Source organism: Pantherophis guttatus, chromosome 1 (genome assembly GCF_059756535.1).
Source record: "Pantherophis guttatus breed Tessera chromosome 1, ASM5975653v1, whole genome shotgun sequence".
NCBI classification, from domain to species: Eukaryota; Metazoa; Chordata; class Lepidosauria; order Squamata; family Colubridae; genus Pantherophis; species Pantherophis guttatus.
In genome coordinates this window covers 166,926,774-166,950,452 of record NC_142063.1, presented here as the reverse complement: position 1 = coordinate 166,950,452, position 23,679 = coordinate 166,926,774, and the positions used below count along the sequence as shown (strand labels likewise).

The 23,679-nt window shown below is 37.8% G+C and overlaps 1 protein-coding gene across 9 annotated transcripts in view; it reads right to left on the bottom strand.

Moving 5' to 3' along the window:
• CCDC150 (coiled-coil domain containing 150) overlaps positions 1-23,393 on the bottom strand; it is a 30,945-nt gene extending 7,552 nt beyond the window's left edge. The window contains exons 1-18 of one of the 9 annotated variants that reach the window (XM_034429864.3): positions 23,272-23,393; positions 22,577-23,104; positions 20,820-20,990; positions 20,247-20,467; positions 18,605-18,783; positions 14,930-14,998; positions 14,498-14,614; positions 13,353-13,482; positions 12,338-12,381; positions 11,886-11,978; positions 11,037-11,144; positions 9,372-9,496; positions 9,011-9,179; positions 8,187-8,255; positions 7,503-7,595; positions 4,111-4,218; positions 532-660; positions 158-327 (exon numbers count right to left, since the gene is read on the bottom strand). In XM_034429864.3, the coding sequence (XP_034285755.2) occupies positions 158-327; positions 532-660; positions 4,111-4,218; positions 7,503-7,595; positions 8,187-8,255; positions 9,011-9,179; positions 9,372-9,496; positions 11,037-11,144; positions 11,886-11,978; positions 12,338-12,381; positions 13,353-13,482; positions 14,498-14,614; positions 14,930-14,998; positions 18,605-18,783; positions 20,247-20,467; positions 20,820-20,965 (1,970 nt within the window). In that variant the 5' untranslated portion in view covers positions 20,966-20,990; positions 22,577-23,104; positions 23,272-23,393. The remainder of the gene's footprint in view (positions 1-157; positions 328-531; positions 661-4,110; positions 4,219-7,502; positions 7,596-8,186; positions 8,256-9,010; positions 9,180-9,371; positions 9,497-11,036; positions 11,145-11,885; positions 11,979-12,337; positions 12,382-13,352; positions 13,483-14,497; positions 14,615-14,929; positions 14,999-18,604; positions 18,784-20,246; positions 20,468-20,819; positions 20,991-22,576; positions 23,105-23,271) is intronic. The other 8 variants (XM_034429860.3, XM_034429854.3, XM_060688085.2 and 5 more) reach the window with 8 other exon arrangements.
• Positions 23,394-23,679: the final 286 nt, after the last annotated feature.

Sequence of the window (23,679 nt, the reverse complement as noted above, 5' to 3'; positions counted from 1 at the left end):
AATAGAATATCTTGAAACATTTCCTAACAAATCCTGATATTGTATATTTGACTTTTTTTCAAAGTGGACACTGATGGTATTCTACCACACATATAAAAACCATTCAGTTGGTCATACTGAGCAATATATAAAGTGGAAGGATGGCAAGCTCATTTACCTATCTTTCTTCAAGCCAGCAATATCAGAATCTTTGTGATCCAATTCAATCTGCACCTTTTCCAGAGCTACCTGCATCTTGTTATGAGAAGCCAACACATTTTGTAGAATTGTGGTCATTTTGATGTTATCTTCCTTCGATTCTTCCAGCTTGCGTTGTAGATTTGCCAGCTGTAGAGTAACAACATGGCAGGCAATGAGCAATTGGTGTAACAACTATTTTGCATGTCCCAGGCATAGACCAGGGGCAGTGTACTTGTTTTTACAAACAAATGGTCCTAGATGAAGAATATCAGACAATGCGCTTGTAAACATCTCATCCTTTGAAAACCTGGAAAACTGTAGCTGCCACACAGAATAGACAAGTTGTGTTACCTTGCGCTTCTCTCTTTCTTCAATGGCACCTATTTGCCCTCTGAGCTTCTGGTTCTCTCTTAATGCTTCATCATGGGATTTGACTGACAAAGAAAGAGCTTCCTCTCTACAGACAAGGAGAGACTGTGTCTTTTATGAAAAAGAGAGAGAGAGAGAAATGTTATTTTTCTAAATGCCAGGAACTAGTCTCTGGGGGAAAAATGTTACCCTCAATTTTGTGCAAATAAATCAGTAACTCAACAGTAAAGAGAGACTGGAATATTCAGAACTAGTTACCATTCCACATATATCCATGAGCCACAGAATATGTTCAAGCATCATTTGAAAAACAACAACAATTAGCAACCTAAATACAATCATTTTTCAAGACAATTTAATCTTATGGTTAATATTAGGAAATGAATTCCCCCACCTAATTTTACCAGAAAAGTACTCAACGCATTTTTTTAATCATAAAAGATGCCAAAGCACAAAGGAGATGTAGACTAATTGCTGACACAAAATACTGTATATTACAATTAAAAGCGGATAACATGTTATCAACTACTAGTGTGTGGTATAATAATAAACTGTCCTACTGTTTCTATCCACTGCCCATGGAATGGTATTATTCTCTCTTATAGAACTAACTGTAGGATAAAACAATCACAATGCCAAATAATAAAGTAACATACAAAGTGCAAAGTATAGCTTAAAGTAATTATTAAAAACTAGCAATGGAACCAAATTTCAATTTAAACAAAACCAGATTTCTTTAATAGCTACACACTCCCTAGTTTAAGGATGAGTTTGATGTAACACTTCTGTAAACATGAACTTTTAATGGATTAAACTATCCTCTAGTTTCACAGGTGAATGACATAAGATATGTTTCCTTAACACTCCCGGCTCTTAATGTAACACTTTCACTTCTCAAATTCCAGGTAGAATATATCATCTTCTATTTTTATCTATATTATGATTTTTTTAAATTACATTAGTCCCTTAGAGAAAATTTTCAAATCAAATTTCTGAATCATACACTCTATGTACAGTATGTGTGGGGAAGAGACAGAGACTGAAATGAACCAGGCTGTTGTTCAAAATCAGGTGTGAATAAGAACATATGAATGGATGTGGTCTCACACACACACACACACACACACACACACACACAGGTCTAGTATAGGCTAGTGCTTCTAGGGATGAGAAAGAATGACTGATCCAATGATATCCAGCTGGCTTCCCAGCCTAAGGTAAAAATAGAACCTGAATCTCCCTACTTATATATGATTGGTTGCTGATATCCTCTTTCTGCATATTGCGGTTTTAAACTCACCCTCTGGAGATCTGTTCCCTCACTAACTACATCCCTGTCAGTTTCTAATTGTTTGCGGGTCCTGATTTTTCTTCTACGCTCCAGCTTTTCATCCACAGCCATGGCAGCTTTGAAGAAATCACATCGAGAGGCTCTGCGATTATCACCGCAGTCAGAGACAGATTCCCTTCCAGGCAGATCAGTCATGAAACGAACTCTACGTGTTGGAGAATACAGGGCAGAAGTTTGTTCCCTAGGTTCCAAGTTGTCCTTTATGTCACAGGCCAGGCATGACCTAAAATGGTTACTGGACTTCTGCTGCCAGCAATTTTCTGAAGACTTTCTTTTTTTAAGAGGCATTTTCGCTATAAACTTTGTGGCTTAAGGAGAAATAAAAATCCTGGAGAAGGCTGATCAAGTTTCAAAAGAGTGGTGTCCATTTTCAAATACAGATTCTTATCCCCAACTACATACTGTTTTAAAAAGCTGTTACATTACTGAGGTCTGAAGGGAGCCATTTTAAATCTGATTTTGTTCCCTTTCCCCATCAATGGCTGTTGAAAAGTTCTATGCTCAACAGCCCTTCTTATTCAAAGGTAAATCTGTATGTTCTCTCCCATATCATAGAAATGCTGGGACATCACTCTGTTCCATTTGTGATGTCATGAGACTCCTCCTCTTTGGTCAGAATGTAATTTAAACAGTGTAATATTGCACAATCCACTTTTTGTAATGCACAAATTAAGTGAAAAAATTGTGCAGATTGACAAATTGGATTAAATTTAACTCATTCTTTTTTTTTCTTTTCAAAATAGCAACATTGAGATCTGCAATGGTATGTCCTGGGAGGTTAAAATGCTCTGATATTACTTGACATACCCTACGACCCTATGAGTCGTGATATCAATTTGTGTCTGTTAATTATTTTGTTTTAAAATAAACTCAGAAAACCTTCCCTGCATAAGAGAAGAATAGAACTTGGGTCTCCCTACTTCTATATGATTGCTCCATCTATTTCTCCAAAATGTGTTTTAATGCTCTAAAATTATGACTTATTATTTCCATTCAAAAATCATCTATGGTAAATCAAAACTGTCAATATATGTATTAATTTAGTATTGTAAATTTTACCAACAGGAAATATATATATATTAATATAAATGATTATTTTACTATGTATAATGTATCTACATTTGATTTTGTAGCATTTAAAGTCTCAAAAATCATAAACAAATATAATTCCGAGCAGTTTGTCCCCTCCCTCTTCCCCCCCCCAAAAAAAACCCTCGCAAGTTCTTCTTGTTTCCAAGAAGTTGATCCTTGTGGCAACCAAAGGCTACTTCCACTTTCTTGGCTCTATATCTATTGGATATGGAGCTCCCTGGATGACTTCAAGCCAGTCACTTACTCTCTTCAACCCAACCTGTTTTATAAAATTGTTATAGAAGGGTAAAATTAGAGATCCCCATGCATGCTGTCATAGAAAATGTGGGATTTAACTGCAATAATAAACAAATAATGTACAGGAAAGGAACAAAGACATAAAACCAAAATCTAACATATATATTGCTATAGGTAGCTAAAACACTATAGACCAGGGGTGTCAAACTCAAGGCCCACGGGCTGGATCTGACCCATGGGGTCTTAGATCTGGTCTGCGGGGCCACCCTGGAAACAGCAAAGGACTGGCCCGTGGTGCATCTGCCAGCAAAAATGGAGCTCAGGAGGGCCATGCACGCCCCCGGGTCCTGTTTTCGGCCGTGACAGCCTCCTGCAGTCCTCTGCCAGCAAAAACAGAGCAGAGGACTGCAGGAGGCCGTTGTGGCTGAAAACGGGGCCCAGGGCTCCGTTTTCACTGGCAGAGGATGAGCAAAACAAATTAAAAACAAAACAAAAGGAGAAATGTTTCCCCTTTTGCATTTGAGCATGCAAGAAGGGACAGGAAAGGGAAAGAGGAAAGACAAAGAAAATGAGTGAAAGATGGGAAGAAAACTAAGGAGAGGAGAAGGGAGAAGAAGAAAGGAGAATGAAGGAAGGAAAAAGAAGGGAAGGAAGGAAGGAAATTATAATGAGAGGGAGGGAGGGTCTGAGGGAAGTCCTGTCTTAGCACTTGGCCACTACAGGTGTCCCCGACACAAGTGACATTGAGCTGGCCACACCCACCTTGGCCATTCCCCCCCCCAGTCCCCCAAGGTCAAACACTATCCTAATGTGGCCCCCAATGAAATCGAGTTTGACACCCCTGCTATAGATGCTTTATGTCTATGACATTTATGGAGTACCTGATCATATTCAGCCTTCAGGGCTATACAAAATGTGCGGAGCTGATTATTTTCTGATTGCACATATATGAGGGACTGCAGTTCTTCTTCCAGTTGCTGTACTTTCAGCTAGGGGAAATGAAAGATTGCTCTCAGCTTAAAAATTTTCTAAAATGTCTGGAGAAACTATTATGAACAGAATCCCACAGAATTTCCAAGTAAATTGCAAAAGGTTATGGTGTAAGATTATAAAAAGTCAGATTCCAACAGGTGAAATCAAAATAGTCTATAATATATCAGCAGGTAATTATTGTTATTTAAATACATCTATTCCTCATGATGTCATATACTTTTGCACACTTAGGCATATGCCTTATTTTTTACTGAGCAACCTCTCTAACTCCTTGTAATATTAAAGCGACTGTCATTTCAGTACATTCAGTCCATTAAAATTACAGGCGGTCCTCATTTAACATCTGATTGGACTTAACGACAATGCTGAACAAATGGCACTCACATCCAATCCTTGAAGTTTTGGTTGTCATAGCACCTCAAGAGTCATGAGGCTTCATTTCAGCCACTGGTCCTCACTTCCATTTGCCATAGAGTTGCACAGACATATGACTATGATTTGTCACCTTCCCTGCCAACTTCCCACAAGCAAAGTCAATGGAGAAGTTGGCAAGAACTCAAAAGCCACCGTCACATGAGTCACTTAATGACTAGCTAAACAAAGACAACTAGAACTGCCTTTGCTAAGCAGTGCAGTCACATAGTTATTCAACGTATGGCTGCACTGCTTAACAAGAGTTTTCTGTTCCAATTAGAATTGAATACCTGTAAGGTGATATTTTTAAGTAAAAGCATTTATAAGATTACAGTATCAATTGTGACATTATCAATTTAATGACTAAAATGTCATTATTCCTTGGTATGTCTTCACCCTTATTTATTTATTGTTCCTCTTCTTCACTGTCATCCGAAAATGTCCATCATCTCTTAGACAACATAACCAAGTCACAGGAATGATCGACTTTGCGTCTACAAAGTCTATTTTTTAATTTCTATTCTTTGTTTAGTTTTCAGGCCTATAAGCTGTTTGTTTATAATATGTTTCAAACAAAAAACAGTGGTTGGAAATTAATGAAAGAACCTGAAAGAAATTTCAGATAATGTTCAAGTACTCCAGAAGTGCCACAGAAGCCACTTTCTATGCTGCAGGTGTAATTTTTTAAAGTCTGCGAATCAGATTGGTGACGTTAGGGAACAGCACTTGCTCTTGTCTTAAAATCAAGAATGGCTTTAAACACTGCAACAATGGGATGAACTCTAACACTTAAAGTGGGATCACATACAGATTTCTCATTCCTGGCTTTAAAAGCAAACTGCCCCAACTGTCAAGCCAACTGTCTTTTTTATACAACATTTCATAATATACAAATCTAGTAAAAATTCTAAGATATCAGAAGCAATTATTATTTCTCTTTTTTCCCTTTAAAAAAGTTTGAGAATTCCTTTTTTTAAAAAAGACACTAGAGGCACAGTCTACCATGCTTCAGCCTAAAGAGGTCTTTTTTTAAATTTATGGACACATGAGTTGTCTTCATGCAGAGCAGGATTCAATGATAGAAAACACAATATGGTTCAAGCATTCTCAAAAACAGAATTTATTCTTCCCACTCATCTCCAGAAATAAAAAGATTTTCAGGAGGGCAGCAGCAGAAGTGTCTCTAAAGGGATTATGCTGAAAAACAGTATCAATCTAATGATCAGGAGAAAGTAAGAGAAGGTGAATAGGAAGCTCAAGAATGATCCTCCTTTCAACAGTTCCTGAATTTTCTCTTTAGATATGCCCCTTTTTGTTATCTTTTAACTTTTCAAACTTGTTTTACTGGCTGATAGGCCAGTCATTGTCTTATGCTCACTAAGCTAAAGCACGTGGCTTTCCCCAGTCAGGCTTAGAAATTTCTCTCTCCTCACTCTTTTTCTTTGCTTTCATTCAGCTGTGATTCCAGTATCTTTAGCAAATGGTGAAGAAATGAAGCAATCATAAATTTTCACCATTAGCCTGAAGCATAATAAAAGAGAAAACACTGGTTATCAAGATGAAAACAGAGGAGCCTGCTCTCTCTAAACCAAGGATATCAAAACTACAGTTTGGGTAGTTAGGCCTTCCATTCTGGAGATATCTGGAGATATGTTTCTTTTCTCCAAAACATTGATTCAATTTATTTATTGAAATATTTATAGTTTGCCCTAAGAATCTCAGGGTGCGTCACTACCCATAAACTCAAAAAAAATATTTTAAACACTCTTCTTCTCATGCCTCAATATAAAACTCACAAGAGTTTTAGATGCCAAAATATATCCAAAAAATTGTATTTGGGTTATCTGCGGTACTGTATATACAGTAATACTTTTTAAAAATTAGCCATATATCCCATATACATTTGCAGATACACCCACCTGTGGATAATTAACCAAAAAACTATCAAAAATATGCCACTCACAGATAAGGTGAAAATTAAAAAGCTACAAAAATGTCAATGTTACCTTATCTTTAGGTGGCACATTTTTCATGGTTTGTTTGTTTGTTTTTTACATTTTGAGGGTTGGTGATCTGCAGATGGGCTTATATGAGAGTATAGATTATTTTTCAATTTCAGCAATGTTAAGATGTTTGGACTTCGAGTCCCAGAATTCTCTTGTCAGGATACTGGCTGGAGAATTCTGGAGTTGAAGTCCACCTATCTTAACTCAGATGATAATAAGGTTCTGTATTCTCTTCATATTATTGCATAAATAGACAACTGCATTGCTTTTTGAGAAGAAAAGCTGAATAGGTTGCACATAAAAGTAACCACTGTTATTGAGTCAGCTCCATTCCCTTGTAGTAAGGGAATCAGTTTCCTGTACTATAAAAAGAAATTCAAGGATTTATGTGGAGTCTCATTAAGGGAACCAGAAGTAAGAGAAGATAATGGCCCAGAACACCTTAGTTCAAGTCACATCCTGACTGCAGAATCTCACTTCAATGCTGACCACAGCATAATGCCCAATAAAACTGAGAGAACAAGCAGGCTGCTGGGTTAACACAGCAATGTCCTCTAACAACAATGAACCTGCAGAGCTGACAGGAAACAGGTGAAAGGTTATCACTAAACGTCTCTTTGTCTGAGACAGAAGACCAGTCCTGAATGTAAAAGTAAAATGGGGAACTAAGTCAAATGAAACAGATGCTGTGAAAACTGCAGATATGATTAAAATAAACCTTTACTTCCAATGACACTGCAAAAAAGTATTGATTTCTTTCAACATTCCTTTTGTTGAGAGTTGTTTTTTTATTGGAGGAGAAGAGAGATCATCAAATGACTTTATATTTTATGCTATGTTGTACTTTTTCAGTTACATACCTTTTGGTGCTTAAGTGCAGCATCCTGCTCCAGAAATTCCCTTTTTTCTTTCTCTAGTGCTTTCACTGATTCTTGCAGATAATTAATTTCCAACTTAAAAAGGAAACAAAGACTACATTTCAGGTGCCATAAAATATGGTTAATTGTTCACAGTTTGAACCATCTGGTAAATGAAACATATCTAGATAGTTCTCTACCAGCAGAGGGAGCCAGATAATTCCTAGTTATATACAGCATCAGGTGTTAACATCTAAAATTACTAAAAATGACAAATAATTAGTCTCCTATTTATAAACATCAGTTTAAAATTAATATCTTTAATGTGGTTATCATGCATTTATCTAGAAAAATATATTGTTTTTAAAAAAAGATGTTTACATGTTTAGCTAATTGTAGAACTTAGTAACACAAAAAAGACCCAGTTTTGAACTGCTGACAAAGAATTTTAAAATAACCCTAACCTACTGGATCATTTCACCAAATAAGTGTTTGAACTAAATCTTGAACTAAATAGAGGTTAAAAGCAATAGGCCAGGTTTAGGGGTGCTTCCTATGTTTTCCCAAGTTTATTCCAAGCAAATCTGGATCTACAACCCAATGAACTGCAAATCAATTGACAGACTTACGGTAACTGTTGGCCAACAAGAACCTCAATACTTTCAACGCTTGTATATAATGCTGTACCTTTTTTTCCGTTAGTTCGGTTTCCAACTTTTCAATAGTTCTTCTTGTTTCTTGTATTGTTTGCTGCGACTGCCATTAAGAATTAAAATAGTTTTTTACCAAACACTTCAAGGAAAATCTAATTTATTATAGATATTTTTCTTGATGTACATTAGGAATGGTTATTTTTGTAAAATTAGCGACAACTCATCAAATACCATGCAGACTTTACTGGTTTTCTATGCTATTTTCTAGCATAGAAAATTTTTTATTTAAATTTTATTTAAAAAATCTAGCACGGAAGTATTCTTTTCAGTCAATTCAAATCTTCATATACTGTCAGTACAGGTAGTCCTTGACTTACAACCATTTGCTTAGTGACCGTTCAAAGTTACAACAGCACTGAAAATAGTGACTTATGACCAATTTTCACACTGATGATCGTTGCAGCATTCCCCTGGTCACATGATCAAAATTCAGATGCTTGGCAACTGGCATGTATTTATGGCATTGACAGTTGCAAAGTCAATGGAGGAAGCCAGATTCACTTAATGACTGAATGATTCACTTAACAACTGTGGCAAGAAAGGTCGTAAAATGGGACAAAATTAACTTAATAATTATCTTATTTACCAATGGAAATTTTGCCCTCATTTGCAGTTGTAAGTAAAGGACCACCTGTATGTGCCATTTTGGTACTGGTATATTATACAAAGCAGCAAACATCTTCTTGGTTTTTTTACTAAGATTCCAAACACAAGTCTGCCTCTCTCTAATGAACATGTAATGTCCTTCTGACAAAAATGTGGATTTTACCGTAAAACCACAATAAATAGCCACTGTACCTCTTCTTCGAGTATCTTTTTCTCATTCAGCAAAGAATTTCGGTCCTGTATAATTGTCTCCAAATCATTTTGGGTCTGGGAAACTGTACGCTCCAGGCGGGCTTTTTCATAGACAATTTCTTTGCAGTCCCTCTTCTTGCATTCAGCATGCTCAGTTCGCAAGTCTTCTCTGCAGAATAAACACAACTGTGTGGCAGTCCTGTTATCCTCTACATTCTTCAAAAATTTCAGAAGACAGTGCAAAAAGCTGAATAAGGTATAGCTTGTGCTAAACTAAGGGACAAATACAGAAAACAGCAGGACAGGAAAGAAAGCAGGTCACACTTGGGAAACAACCACACAAATTTCAATTGCCTCTCACAGTTCTTTCTCGAGCTGAGCTTTTTCTTTCTGCACAACCTGCAGCTCTCCCGTAACACTGGCTCGAACAGCATCCAAAATCAAGTCTTGTTCCTTCAGTTTCTGATGCATTTTTTCCTCTTCCACCTTAATGGGGAAAAAAAAAGAATTTATGAACATGTAGGTAACAGTAATGACAGCCAGTTCAGTCTAGTGTTTAAGGCACCAGGCTAGAAACCAAGAGACTGTGAGTTCCAGTCCTGCCTTAGTAATGAAAACCGGCTGGGTGGCTATGGTCCTATGGTCCTTCTCTCTCAGCCACACCCAACTCACAGGGTTGTTGTGGTGGGGGAAATCAGAGGATGTTTGCTACCTTGCTATTTATAAAATAACAAAGGCAGGATAAAAATCAACCAATCAACCAACCAATCAGTTATATCTGCTGTATCAGCTATGATCATTCTGAATTGGCAGGCACTGCTCAGAGTAGCTCATGCTTTTATTTCCTCTCCATGGAGCTGCTTTGAACACCATCCAGAAGCTTGAACTGGTGCGGGTTAACATCTAACACTTCTATGTCCAGAATGCACTGATTACTAGTTGACTTCAAGTGCAATTCAAGGTCTAGAATTCTTCAAAGCCCTTTATGGTTCAGGACTTGGATATCTTTGGCCTGCCTCCTCACAGTTGCACCTGCCCATCCAAAAAGACTGAACAGGGCAAGCTTGCTTCAGGTCCCTTCTCTAGAGGGTCCAGAAGTTGAGCTTCTCAGTTGCAGCCCTCTTCACTAGAATAGTTTACTCCCTGAGATCAAAATAGCCCAACCCTGCTGAGTTTTATAAAAAGTATAAAAAAAATGCTTTTTTAAAAAAAAGCTCTGGGAAGGAAACTTGAATGAATTTGGGGTCCACTTGACTTGTGTTTGAATGCTTATGGTTCTTCAGTGGCCATGGTAATTTTTGGTAATTGACAGATGATCTTTCTAATATTGTTTTGCTATTTTAATTTTCTTATTAAAGGAAAGGAATGGAATCTATTCAGAATCCCTCTGCATTGGAGCAACAAATGCTAAGCAAGCAAGGAAACAGAACATAAATAAAGGTATGAAATGATGAACTAGTTTTCAAAACAAACTAGATCAGCACTTCCCCAGCTTTGTCAATGTAAGGGCTGCCCAGCTAATTTCCCTTCTGTTTCCAATTTCACAATGAATAAACAAAGCCTGACATTAGCAGAAATGAGGAGCCAGCAATTCTTTGCTTAATTTTTCTTTCAGCAAGTTTTTTAGTTTATTTATTATTATTTTTCAACTTTTTGAACTGCCTATCTCCCTCAAAAAGGGGATCCTGTGCAATATACAATACAATGTTTGTGAGACTGCTACAAGACAGATCTCAAACATCAGCAGTATCTATGTTCTCCCTTTCCTCCTTCATAGACTTCTTGAAATCTCAGCTATTTAAACAAATACACGGGTTCTTCTTTGTCTACCACATTGTTTCCATCTAGTTGATCTGTTACAAAACATGGCTGGATTCTTATCTATACGGCCACCCAGAATCACATTAACCGATGGGTGGCCATATGAAAAAATAAAATTTAAAAAAGGCTAGGCCATGCACCTGAAACTAATTATTGACTCTTTTTAACAGACAACTTACTATATATATTAAAATGTGCTCCATACCTGAAGAGCAGCCTGATGATCTGAAGTAAGTTGAGCATTTTCCTCAGTAGCTTTTTGAAGAGCATCATTTAGTTCTGTGCACTGTTGAGCCAACTGCTGATTAAGTTTCTGAAAAAGAAAACAGATTTTCTGCAGCAATAGACACAAGTTCCCTGACAAGATAACTAGTTTTGGCTTCCACCTTTAAATAAAACAGCATACATCTAGTCCTGGGGTTTTGTTCATAGATGGGGGATAGGTATTGTTTCTTATATTTTACCTATAAGAATCTTCCCAGGCTGCTTCTCTTCTTTTGACAATAAATGGATAAGATTCCATGAAATTGAAGGGGGTGTGTGTGTCTGTCAATCCTAGGTCCCTTGCAGCTGTGCAACCACCACCACCCCACTTGATCCTGGTTTCCCCCCTCCCATCCTCCTTGTCTGGCTGATAGTTTCCCAAAGTCCAGAAGTAAAGTTTTGTGATGACCATTTCCTACTCTTTGACCAGTAAATCTCACATCCCCAATTTTCCTAAGAACTGAAAACTCCTTTCTCAGAAGCAAATTAGAACAGCACATAGAAAAAATACTCAGATTTTGTAGATATTTGTCTCTTGTGCCCTATATATAGGTAGTCTGCATTTAGCAATTGCCTCACTTAGCAACCATTTACAATTACCATGAAAAATAAAATTACAACCAGTTCTTACATTTACAACCTTCACTGGTCTATAAAGCAAAGGAAAGCTGAATCATAAGCACTGTTTATTCCTTTGCTTAATGACCAAATTGCCAGTCCCAGTTATAGACACTAAAAGAGGACTACCAATAATATAAGACAAGCTTGTAATAACAGGAATATTTCCTACCTGTGCCTTACTTGTTACCTCTTGTAAAGTAAATATTTTTGACCGAAACTTTGCATTCTTTTCTTGTGCCGCGTTCAAAGATAGCTGTGCAGTCTAGGTGAAAATAAGGTAAATTGTCTTTAGGGAAAAAAATTGAAAACAGACAAGGGCTGGTGGATTGCAAAGCAGAATCATCAACATATCCTGCATTTTACATAATGGTTATCTCCAGCGCAACTCTTTATGTATTAGCAAAAAGCCTTCTTTTGTAGTGTAGTTAAAGTCAGGTTGACTTAGCCTTTCATCCTTCCGAGGCGAGTAAAATGAGGACCCAGATTGTTGGGGGCAATATGCTGACTCTGTAAACTGTTTAGAGAGGGCTGTAAAGCACATATAAGTCTAAGTGCTATTGCTATTACTATTACTATTTCTATAATATATTTTCGACCTGCTGATTTTCTTTTTATACTTACTTGGACTTCTTCACTTAGCTTGAAAATGGTCTTGTCTCGGAATTCTACAAAAAAATTAAAATGCAACTAGCTGTTTTAATCAGACATGTAACTGCTTAACTAATATTCTTCCCTAATAAAGAACAATAACAACAACAACGAAACAGATACAAAGATTTTGCACTCCAAGCAAGCTGTATTTTTAAGTAACACACTCAGGATTTGCCTACAGATTACTGTATGCATTTATGAAATCCAAAATAACATTTTTCTGCATGTAGATTTAAATGATTTGATGAGAGCATCTCCAAGACATTTCCTGTAACATCTATAGCTACTTATATGAATGATTATGCTGTCCTGTTTCAATCTGCCACAGGTGGCCTGGTTATTTTTTTGAAGACCTACATCAATAGATCATTTACTAACACTTCAGATAGCTGGTTCCATCATGAAACCATTTTAAAATTATTGTAATAGCAGATGTACAATGCAATCAGCTTACAAGAGGAGCAGTGGCTTACCTCAATGAAGACCTTCCAGTGAAAACTAGATATTATTTTCTTGACAATACTCTACCTCTGGAATGCCAGTAGACTTTATGACTGAATGGCTAATAACCAATTTCTCATTTATTTCATGAATGATTTTTCAAGTATATTATAATTTTCTGTCTTTCCAAAAAGCAGCAATTAGTGTGATTTTTCAGTTTACTCAGATATTCCTCTTATATTCGTTTCATTCTAAATGTGGACTAGCATTTTTGTTTAAATATGCAAACCTTCCTATGTTTGAATTTCATACATGATAAAATATATTTTCCACTTCACTGACAAGGGATAAACTTTATACAACTATCTTAGAACTTTGACCTATACTTTCTTTGTTCCCTTGAAAAACAGTTACAGCTTAAAAGAAGTCAAGAAAAAAACAGCAATTAAAGATATTTTTAATTAGCTTATCTATCATTGATCATCAAGTGATAACTAGAGTTGGTTTAAGAAATATAAAACATCCAAGGCTTTGATTCCGATACCTAGATCAGCTTTAAGATGTACACATTCCTGCTCTAATTGAACTATCTTCTCTTGTTCTTTCTGTAATCTCTCCTGAGATAGCTGAATATCATGGCGTAGAATGTTACAATCCTGCTGAAGAATTTGAACCTGTAATGGCATTTGAAACATGCATTCTATAAAATACAGGCATTTCTTAAAACAATTAAGAAATACAAAAAATGAATAAGATAAACGAAATTAAATTATTCAGTTGAATAGCTTATCATGTAGATTATTATCCTTGAGGATAATAATAAGAATAATTCAAGAGCAGATTTGAATGCTGGCTCATGGCTACATTTTTAAAATTAAAAAAAAAAAAATCAGGGTCCAAAAGCAGCAATAGGTATGTACTGATGTCATGGGAAGAGGAAGATTTGGGGCGGGGGGGTGGGGTTGTAGGGAAATTGTGGATGATTTTGATGGGTGGCAGGAATACCTTGCCTTTGAAAATCATTGGTGTTGTCATCAAATTTTGATTATGTGATTTGGAAACTGCAAAATGGGGAGTGGAATTTGTTGTCCACCTCAGATATGAACATCTACTTCCATTGACAGCTGACCCATCATTTAGACTGACACCAACACTGTATCTGATGGATTAATAACAGAATAAAATATACCATAGAACTTGTTCATTATTGAATTTAGTTGATTGTCATGAGGCAGCCTATATAACCTCTTTCAAAATCTGGCATATTAGCCAGGTAATGTAAACTATGATGCTGGACAACCATCCAGTACTTACATTCTCTGATTACTTCTTGCTAGTCAAAAAAAGCATACATTTTCCAAATTGCAGCATGCTGACTATCCTCATAAACTGCACAAATACGAGTAACATATGATTAAGGGCTGGTAAAGGAAGATTTTCTTAATGATATGCAATCATGTGCACAATACAGATGGCCTTCCGGCATTCTGCTTAATAGCGAAAAAATGAACATTTATATACATCAGTTTGCATTAGTAAATTGTCTTAATAAGCCTGGTTGTAACAGCAATAGTAATTTAATATTCTGCTTTAATGGTATGCTGTTGCAACCTTACACATCAATATTAGCCCATCAGCATCCTGCAAGCACATTCTTTGGTCCTATCCTAGCAGAAAGGCATCTACTACCTGCTTCTGTTCTTTTTCCACCATTTCTTCCATATCACGCATCTGATAAAGAAGGACAACCTGGCCTTGTTCCAAAGACTCTCTTGAGCTGGACTCCTTGGATAATTTCTCCATTATCTGGAAAAAACGAATGTAAAGCAGAAAGGCAACACAGAAAACAAATCTGGGAGTCTCACTTTGCAAATCACAATACAGAGAATTTCACAATATACTTGATGGGCATGAAACATATGTTCTTACTCTGAAATGGTTTTATCTTATCTCTGCAAAAATAATGCTGGCCTTTCAATTGAAAACCTCTTCCCAAATGATACAGGATCTCTTGGAGAATATTCTAAGAACCTTCAACTCATGTATTCCCTTGTGCCTATAGCCCTGAGTTATCTAGTATTTTTTAAAATGTATTACTCTCCAATTTTCTCCTGCTCTTACCTCTTGAAGTTTATTGTTCATTTTTTCTTTTGTAGCTCTCAATTCTTCAGCTGAAATAGTTACATCTCTCTACAAAGATCAAAACAGCACCTTTAGACAACTCTAACAGAATGCGCAAACATTTTTCAAAATATTTCTTATAGCTTTTAGCTGTGATGTTTGTCTCCAGTTCCAATAAACCTCTGGCATTTGGATTTATGGGATACAGCATAGCTTTCTTAAGGTCCTTTTTAGTAGTCAAATCTCTCTTTCCCATTAATTCATTCTTGAACCTATAATACCGTTTAAGTCAATGAAATCTATGCAACCTACAGGTTTCATTAATATAGAATCATATAGGAATATGAACAGAATTAAAAATGTATCTATAAATTGCAAAGTATATAATCAATAAACAAGGCTATTGCCAGCAATCTTCACTCATACCTTATTCCCCAATGCTGTCTGAAACAGCTAAATTTTTTACTTGCTTCAGAAAAATAAAAATGTTATGTTTTGGACTACAGATAAACCTCAGTTAACAACCATTTGTTTAGTGATGATTTGAAATTACAACAGTCCAGAAAAATGTGATTTACAACCAGTCTTCACAGATGTGCTCATCGTAGCATCTCCATGATCATGATTGTGATTCAGACACTTGGCAATCATGGTTGCAGCATCCTGTGATCATGTCATTGCCATTTGTGACCTTTCCAGCCGGCTTCCGACAAGCGAAGTCAATGGGGAAGCCAGCAGGAGGTCACACATTGCAGTCATACGATACCTTGGTTAACAAATAGAGGTGATTTTTTTAACGAATGCAACTGGGACTCCTAGAACTGCCATTGTAAGTTGGCAAAGTCACTTCACTTAACAGCTACTTTGGTTACTGATGGATTGCTAGTCCTAATTATATTCATTAAACAAGGACTATCTGTATTCCACAGGAATGTTCCATAGGATGTTGAAAAAAAAAGGGGGGGGGCCTGCAAAGGTATAGCTGAAATACCACCTATTTTTAATATGCATTACCTATGCAAGACATATAAAAAACAGGCAGAACCTTGATCACACAGCTGCAGCCATCATCTTAACTTTTTTGACCACTCATTGCCAATATCCCTGGACTACTCTTATTTTCTAGGGACATGTTATTCCACCACAGGGAAACTCCAACAAAGGCGGCTTTCTTCCCTCATGGGATTGAGGACACTTAGCATACATCCTTTGCCTGAACATTTTGGGCAAGCAGATTCTACCTAGAGTAAGCAGACTTGCGTATAACCGGACTCCCCATATTTAGGGCTTTATAGTTGTGATCAGCAACCTCAATGGCATTGGGAAGCAAACCAGCAACCAATGCAGCTCTTGAAATACCGCTGTACAATGACAATAACAGGTTATTCCTGTTTCTAAGTGGCCCTCGAGGGCAGTCCCATGTAGAACAAGATACATAATCCAAGCATGAAGTGACATAACCGCCATTGCACCACCCAGTCCAAGAAAGGCTGGAATTGGCACAAAACTGAAGAACGACTTTCATTGTTGTGGCCTGCTGGACTTCTGACGAGAAGGAAGAGGAAGTACAACCAGAGACTTCTAAGGATAACTGTCCTGGAGGGTGATTCTAGTAAAGTCGAAGCCAGTAACTCCATCCTGCCTGAGGCAGATCCAGCAAACCCCCAGGACTCCCTGCCTGAACCCATTCACAGCCTCTCAGATTCTGAGAGTCATTCAATCAGTCCAAGCAGAAACATACTTAAAATGCAACATCATTTGCAGGGCTGCATACTGAACATCAGATAGACTGTCCAAGAAGTAGGCTAGCATCGAATGAGTAATATACCTCGGCTATACATCTGGGTGTTGGCTCAGCATGGCTTATTTATTGGCCTCAATCCCTGAGGGAATATGCCGAGAATAACTTTTCAAGCCACAGCTCTGTCATATTTGCCTTGTTCTGCCATGGTTTGAACTCTGGATTCCACCCCATGTTGTCTATTATCTTCTCCCTTGGATTTGTCATTTTTTAAAATTGGATTCGAAGTCCTGAACCAGGCCAAGCCTTGACCATCTTTAGCTATAGTTAAAAAGGACTGTTTGCTTCTAAAAATTCTGCCTAAGTTTCCCCAGAATGCTATCTTGTTGGCTGGCAGCCAGCAGTTCTGGCACAGAAAATTTATTACCATGGCTTCTACCTCTCTTCTAACAGAAGCAGGAGAAAAACCTTAAAGCTCCAGAACAGCTTTCTGGAACAGCATGACCCCATCTAAAGCTAAATCTAATACCAACCCATATTCTCAGCAACGTTCCTGTTGGGTATGGCCAGTCCCTTAAGGAAAGGGCCTTAGTAAGGACAGTGGCAATTCTACTTCCCACAAGAAGATATTTATTACAATCTGAGTCCAGCTTCTCCCCAGCTGCGTGCATCAGCAAAAAAGGGTAGGGATCCAGCCCACAGCTTATAGAGTTCACCTTATCAAGGACTATCTTCTTCATCAGGATCCTTAGGCTCAAATTCCTCTGAGATGACATTGCAAAACATCACCTCTTCCTAACTGTTTGACTTCTGTCCAGCTGGTTTTTACATTCAAGCAAATTTTATCTGCACAATGTCTAGCTATCAGGTCACTGCAGCCCATTTTTCGCTCCTCCGGCTATCCTCCTCCAAACAATTCCAAGCCATTATAAAGAGCGTCAGTGGACAGACAGCATTCCACAAATCCAGTAAAGACATATAAATAATTGAACTCAACACCTTTGCTACCACAGTGGTAGCTGTGTGGGCTGAATGTATTTGCCCACTCAGATTTGCTGTTTGTTTTCTGTCAATATTACTCTAGAATATCTTTTGGCACTTTCTCACGTGAAGCTTCTCAGCACTGAATAGAAGAGTTATCTTACTATGGGACTTCATTACCTTCATATTCCCAAAGATTAAGAAGGCCGTCTACAGAATCATACTTCAGATTACTAGGAACACCTAAGCATAGGATTCATACTACTATATCCTATTTTGAATTGTTGAACATATTTCCTCTTGCCACTATTGCCGAACTTTACGGATTTGAATATTTATGTCTGTGAATAAATAGATATATGTGCATACACAACAGGTAGATTGTACCACAAAGCATTAAACCTAATAGTATTATAACTTCACACAATGAATTAGGGAAATCTATCAGGAACTACATATTACAAAATCTGTAAAATTTAGGACAGGGCTAAAAAGCAAGGAATTTCAAATGAGCACAGGGAAACAGGAACATATGAAGCTGTATTTGAAAGAATCAAGAGTATTTATTGGAGATCCCCAAGTTCCTACCATGGCATCCCATTCAAGTCTGCTTAACTCTCCTCCCTCGAAAAGAATCCTTGTCATGAGCTACCTCAAAGTGTACAAATAACATTGACTATCACTTCATTTTTTTTCCTTTTAGAATGATGGTGATCTTATAGCCTTAATACATCTAATATCCTAACCAATCTAGGTGGAATGAGTATGAGACAATACAGTTTTTATTCCTCTGTCCAGTGCAAGTAAAGCCATAGGATTTCTGGCCTTTCTGTAAATAGCAAGAAAAACAATACTAACAGTGGAGTCCTTGGTGCTTTCTGAGCTTCGTTGTTTGCTTGCAATGATTTACATTAAACTGGAGATTAAAGAAGCAACAGAAAGAAAAAGTATACCTTCGTTGTGGTTGCCATTTCTAGGGCAGCGCTTAGTTTCTTCACTTGATCTCTGGCTTTTTCTTCTTCTTCTCGAGACTCCTTCAGCTGCTGGCACAGCATTCTCCCTTCCATTTGCAGCACTTTTAGCTCTTCCATGTGCTCCTCCTGTATTGTATTCAGGCGCTGTTCTAAATTGGCTACAAAATAGTAAGGGAGAACGGAGGCATGGTTGTATTCAATAAAATTGCCCAAACTTCCCGTAAGAGGCACTCAAAAAGTTTATAAGATGAAAAAAAGTTGCCCACTATCCAAAAACACTTATTATAATTTGATAGAAAGCATTATCCTGAATTGGAGATCTGGATCACAGATTATCTGATGTAGTGCTATTTCGGATGGTAATAAGAGATCCTATATCCAATCATATAAAAACAGCAGTAAAGCTGACTGGGGCTCTCAAATTGCCTATCCAAGTCTTCATAAATCCCTCAATTCAAGATTGCTAAAAGCTGACAGCACATTTCCTCACCATATTATGATGTGAAACAGCTATAACAGTTACATATAAAAATATATGTCAAGTAAGGCCTAAAGTAGGCAGATCATAGTTAAAAAACAAAGAGGTTCTTTAAAACTCAAATTTTACCTATCTGTGTGATGCAGCTATACCAACTTTATATTCTTTGGTCTTCCTCACAAATATTAACGGTGGTCCTTTGTTACCAAACTCCTACCAACAAATCATACAGAGATGAATTGCTTTTCTGCATAACTATATTTATGCTGTTCAGTTACCCAATAAAGCTCTCGAGTTAAACCAGCAGCTGCTGCTTTGGAGACTATAGACTTGGCACAAAGGAAAGAAGGTGTACAGGTAGTCCTTGACTTACAACATTTTTCTTAGTGACCGTTCAAAGTTAGAACAGCGCTGAAAAAAGTGACAATTTTTCACTTATGACCTTTGAAGCATCCCCAAAATTCAGATGCTTGACAACTGACTCACATTTATGATGGTTGCAGTGCCCCGGGATCATGTGATCCCCTTTTGCAACCTTCTGACAAGCAAAGTCAATGGGGAAACCAGATTCACTTAACAACCGTGTTACTAATTTAACAACTGCACTGATTTACTTAACAAATGAGGCAAGAAAAGTCATAAAACAGGGCAAAATTCACTGAACAATTTTCTCACTTAGCAACATAAATTTTGGGCTCAATTGTGATCATAAGTAGAGGACTACCTGTACAATTGAGCCCAAAATTTTCATTGCTAAGCAAGACAGTTAAGTGAGTTTTGCCGTGTAACGACCTTTCTTGCCACAGTTGCTAAGTGAAACACTGCAGTCATTAAGTTAGTAACATGATTGTCAAGTGGATCTGGTTTCCCCATTGACTTTGCTTATCAGAAGGTCGCAGAAGGTGATCACATGACCCCAGGATACTGCAGCTGTTTTAAATACATGCCAGTTGCCAAGCATCTGAATTTTGAACACATGACCAAGGGGATGCTGCAATGGTCGAAAGTGTGAATATGGTCGTAAGTCACTTTTTTCAGTGCTATTGTAACTTTGAACAGTCACTAAATGAATGGTTTTAAGTTGAAGACTACCTCCAATAGATATGTATATTGCTGCAGGTTTCCATTGTCTTCCTATAATACCTGCATGCTTTGGATTCAATTCTTTTTCTGTTTGTAATCGGAATATGTTCAGTTTTACGGTCTGGATAACACTCTCGAGCCGGCATATTCGATTCACCAGAGTTTCACAGGTTCTCCACAGTGAGTTATTTGGTTCAACAAATGCTGTTCGAACTTGGACAGGGCTGATGGATTGGTGGTCCTCAGAGTTCACCGGGTGCTTTGCAGCTAAGAGTTCCATGCTGGGAAAAGACCAAAGGAATATCTACTTGTCTCGAATCATCACTGGCATCTCATCAATATTTAATGTAATTAGCTACAATCTGGAACACAACAAAGCCACAAAATCTATTTCTCATTTCTCAAATTATATTAATTCAGCAACCGGATTAAATTAGAATAGAGAAACACTGTTAATAATTAAATACTAAGGGAAGAAGCTCAGAAAGAGAAAAGGATATGAAAGAAGGCAAACTCAGAATTAAACTAGCGTTCTTGAATAAATTTTCCTAAAAACAAGTCTCATTAAATTACCATGGAACTTACTTCTAAGGAAACCTACCCAAGATTGTGCAAGATCCATTTCAATCATACCTGTGTCTGTTCACTCCCATTTTCTGCAGATCATTCAACAGTTCACTTGTCTCCTCTTCAACTACTTTCATTCTTTGGTTCAGCACAACAAAGGTTTCAGGAGCCGTTGGTTGGACATCCATTGGGGAAATTACTGGTCTTGCCATCACAATCTCAGCTTTCAACTAGTATCTGATTTAAAAACAATTACATTTAGAGGTAGTAGTTATGAGTTCTCTTAAAACCAGCTCATTAATCATTGAAAAAATATAAAGACACGATAACTGCAGAGAGAAATAATAAAATGGTTTTTATAATGTTCATATATTTTAAAAGTAGTAAAAATAGATAATTTTTATAGTCAGCTGCCACACACTATTTTTTTGCATGTCTGGAGAATGAAATAGGTGTGATAAAAATTAGTGCTAGGATTTCTAATTTTTTCCCTTTGATTTTTCTTTTAAATGTCAGTTGTAAGAGACTATATTTTTATGTTTCCCGACTCAGAATAGCAAGAAACTGCTGTAAAGTTTTAGCTTTTTCGGTCAGAAGCAGTTTCAAGAGTGAGGATTGGGGGTTACATGTGTCCCAAGAGCCTTAGGCTATCCACCCTTATCCTGTAATATGGGAACAGTATCTCTTTTCTTGAAGCTGAGTTAAAAGGATAGGTTTTCCTAATTTTCTTTGATAATTCAATAAGTAATACAAGTCAATAAATGCCAATAGAGATTTTCCAAACAAATCTTCTGAAAAAAAGGAGAAGCAACTAAGGGTTTTTAATGAAATTACTATTGTTTACAGTGAATAATTTCACTAGTCTTGAAGCAGAAAGAGGAGACTGACAACAGAGTTATTATTTACAAAGATATATTATCACTAACATTGTGACGACTCAACCCTTTTGTCCGATATACTGAACCATCCAGATCTGACTTTAACTCTGGTGTACATTTCATTTGATATTAAATCCCTATCAAAGCCATGGGATTCACTCAAAATTCAGCTTGTTTTAAAAACTGACATATTTGACTATTCTGAGTTTTTTATTTTCTCTTTAAAAAAAAAAGATCCAGAACTGATTAAAAATAACCCATTCTACTGCACAGAAGAAACTTAGTGAAAGTATTGCATGAGTGGCAAGGTCAATCTTCTAAACTCTGGAGTTTTTAATTCAGAGGCTGAAGAAGAATAGCCTTTTCTTAAACTGACATTTTATTCTGTGTTACTTTATGCTTCTTACATAATCCAGAAAACTTCATTTTCTGAGGTAAAAATATGTAGCATGAACAAAGATTGCAGTTAATAACTACAGCCAGTGGAAGACTGACCCGGTACAGAAGTAGGAAAACCCAATGCTATTGTGCTGTTGGTGGGGGTGGGTTCCCCACATCCAGGAAAGCAATACTATAACTCAACAAAAAAGGTCACCCTCCCACCTTCCCATGGTGAGCCCACCTTCCCATGGTGGTTAAGTCCTGCTAAATTCAGTAGCTCTTGCCATCATGAACACAACCACTTAGAGAGTGCTATAAAGCACTATGAAGCAGTATATAAGTACTATTGCTATTATTAATAAAGAGTCCCCCTATGTCAGCAGCTGAAAACATGATTAGAGATGTTGCCAGAAGGAAGAGAGCGCTTACTCTCCACATCAGAAATCAAAGGCACAGGGAATTGGTAACAGACCAATGAGGAAATCAGGTAAGAGAATAACAGAGTTGGAAGGGACCTTGGAGGTCTTCTATTCCAACCTCCTGCCCAAGCAGGAAGACTTATACCATTTCAGACAAACGGCTGTCCAATCTCTTCATAAAAACCTCCAGTGATGGAGCACCCACAACTTCTGGAGCCAAGTCATTCCACTGATTCATTTTTCTCACTTTCAGAAAATTTCTCCTTAGTTCTAGGTTGGTTCTCTCCTTGGTTACTTTCCATCCATTGCTTCTTGTCCTGCCTTCAGGTGCGTTGGAGAATAGCTTGTCTCTCTCTTCTTTGTGGCAGCCCTATAGATATTGGATACTGCTATCATGTCACCCCTAGTCCTTTTCATTAAACCAGACATTAAACTGGATCAAGAAAAGTCTTCCTCCGTGCCACCGGCTATACAGTAATTTTAGAGCCAACGTCTTGTGCAGGGATATATCCCCCTTCAAAGTTGATTACCAAGAGAGGGTCCGCATCTCAGTCGTCAAGCCTGCATGCAACTGGAGGCTCCGGATTCAGCGCCGGTCATCTTCCCTGACAAAGGCAGTTCTTTCGGCCTCGATAAGAGCTGACAGGCCGGAAGCCCCTTCGGATCTTAAGTCCTAAAAATGACCAAAAAGGGGATTAGTTAGCAGGGCGAGAGCTCCGTAGGTTCAAAAGGAGGCTGGAGTCCATCTTTATTGCTTTCTCTCCCCCACACTCTCAAGCTCTTCCGCCTGACCCTGCAAGCCGCCCTCCTCAGCCCCTTTCCAGGAGCGCAGGAGCTCACCCGAACGGACCCTGATGTCCCGCGGCCTGGTTTCCATGGAGCTCGTCTTGCAGCTTCAAACTCACCCGCTTCCCGAGTGAGCGCCATCCCACGCACGCGCGTCCCGCGTCCCGCTGCATTGTGGGGTTCGTAGTCCCGCCACTCCCCTCTCCCTCCTCAGCCTTCGGGAGCTGTTCTTCCAAGGGCGGTGTTAGAAAGGTGACGCAGGCAGGCGCAAGGAAAACGATATGGGAGAAGAAAAGGCATTCTGGCTGCTGCAGGCTTTTGGAAGGACGGGGGTAGTCGTGGGAATCATCTTGTAGCTTAATGTAAATATTAAATAAGAGAGGAAAAAGTACTAAACTCTGCAGGACCCCGCATAGCATAGGCTGCAAGATGGACCTCTTCTCTCCTATCAACACTGATTGG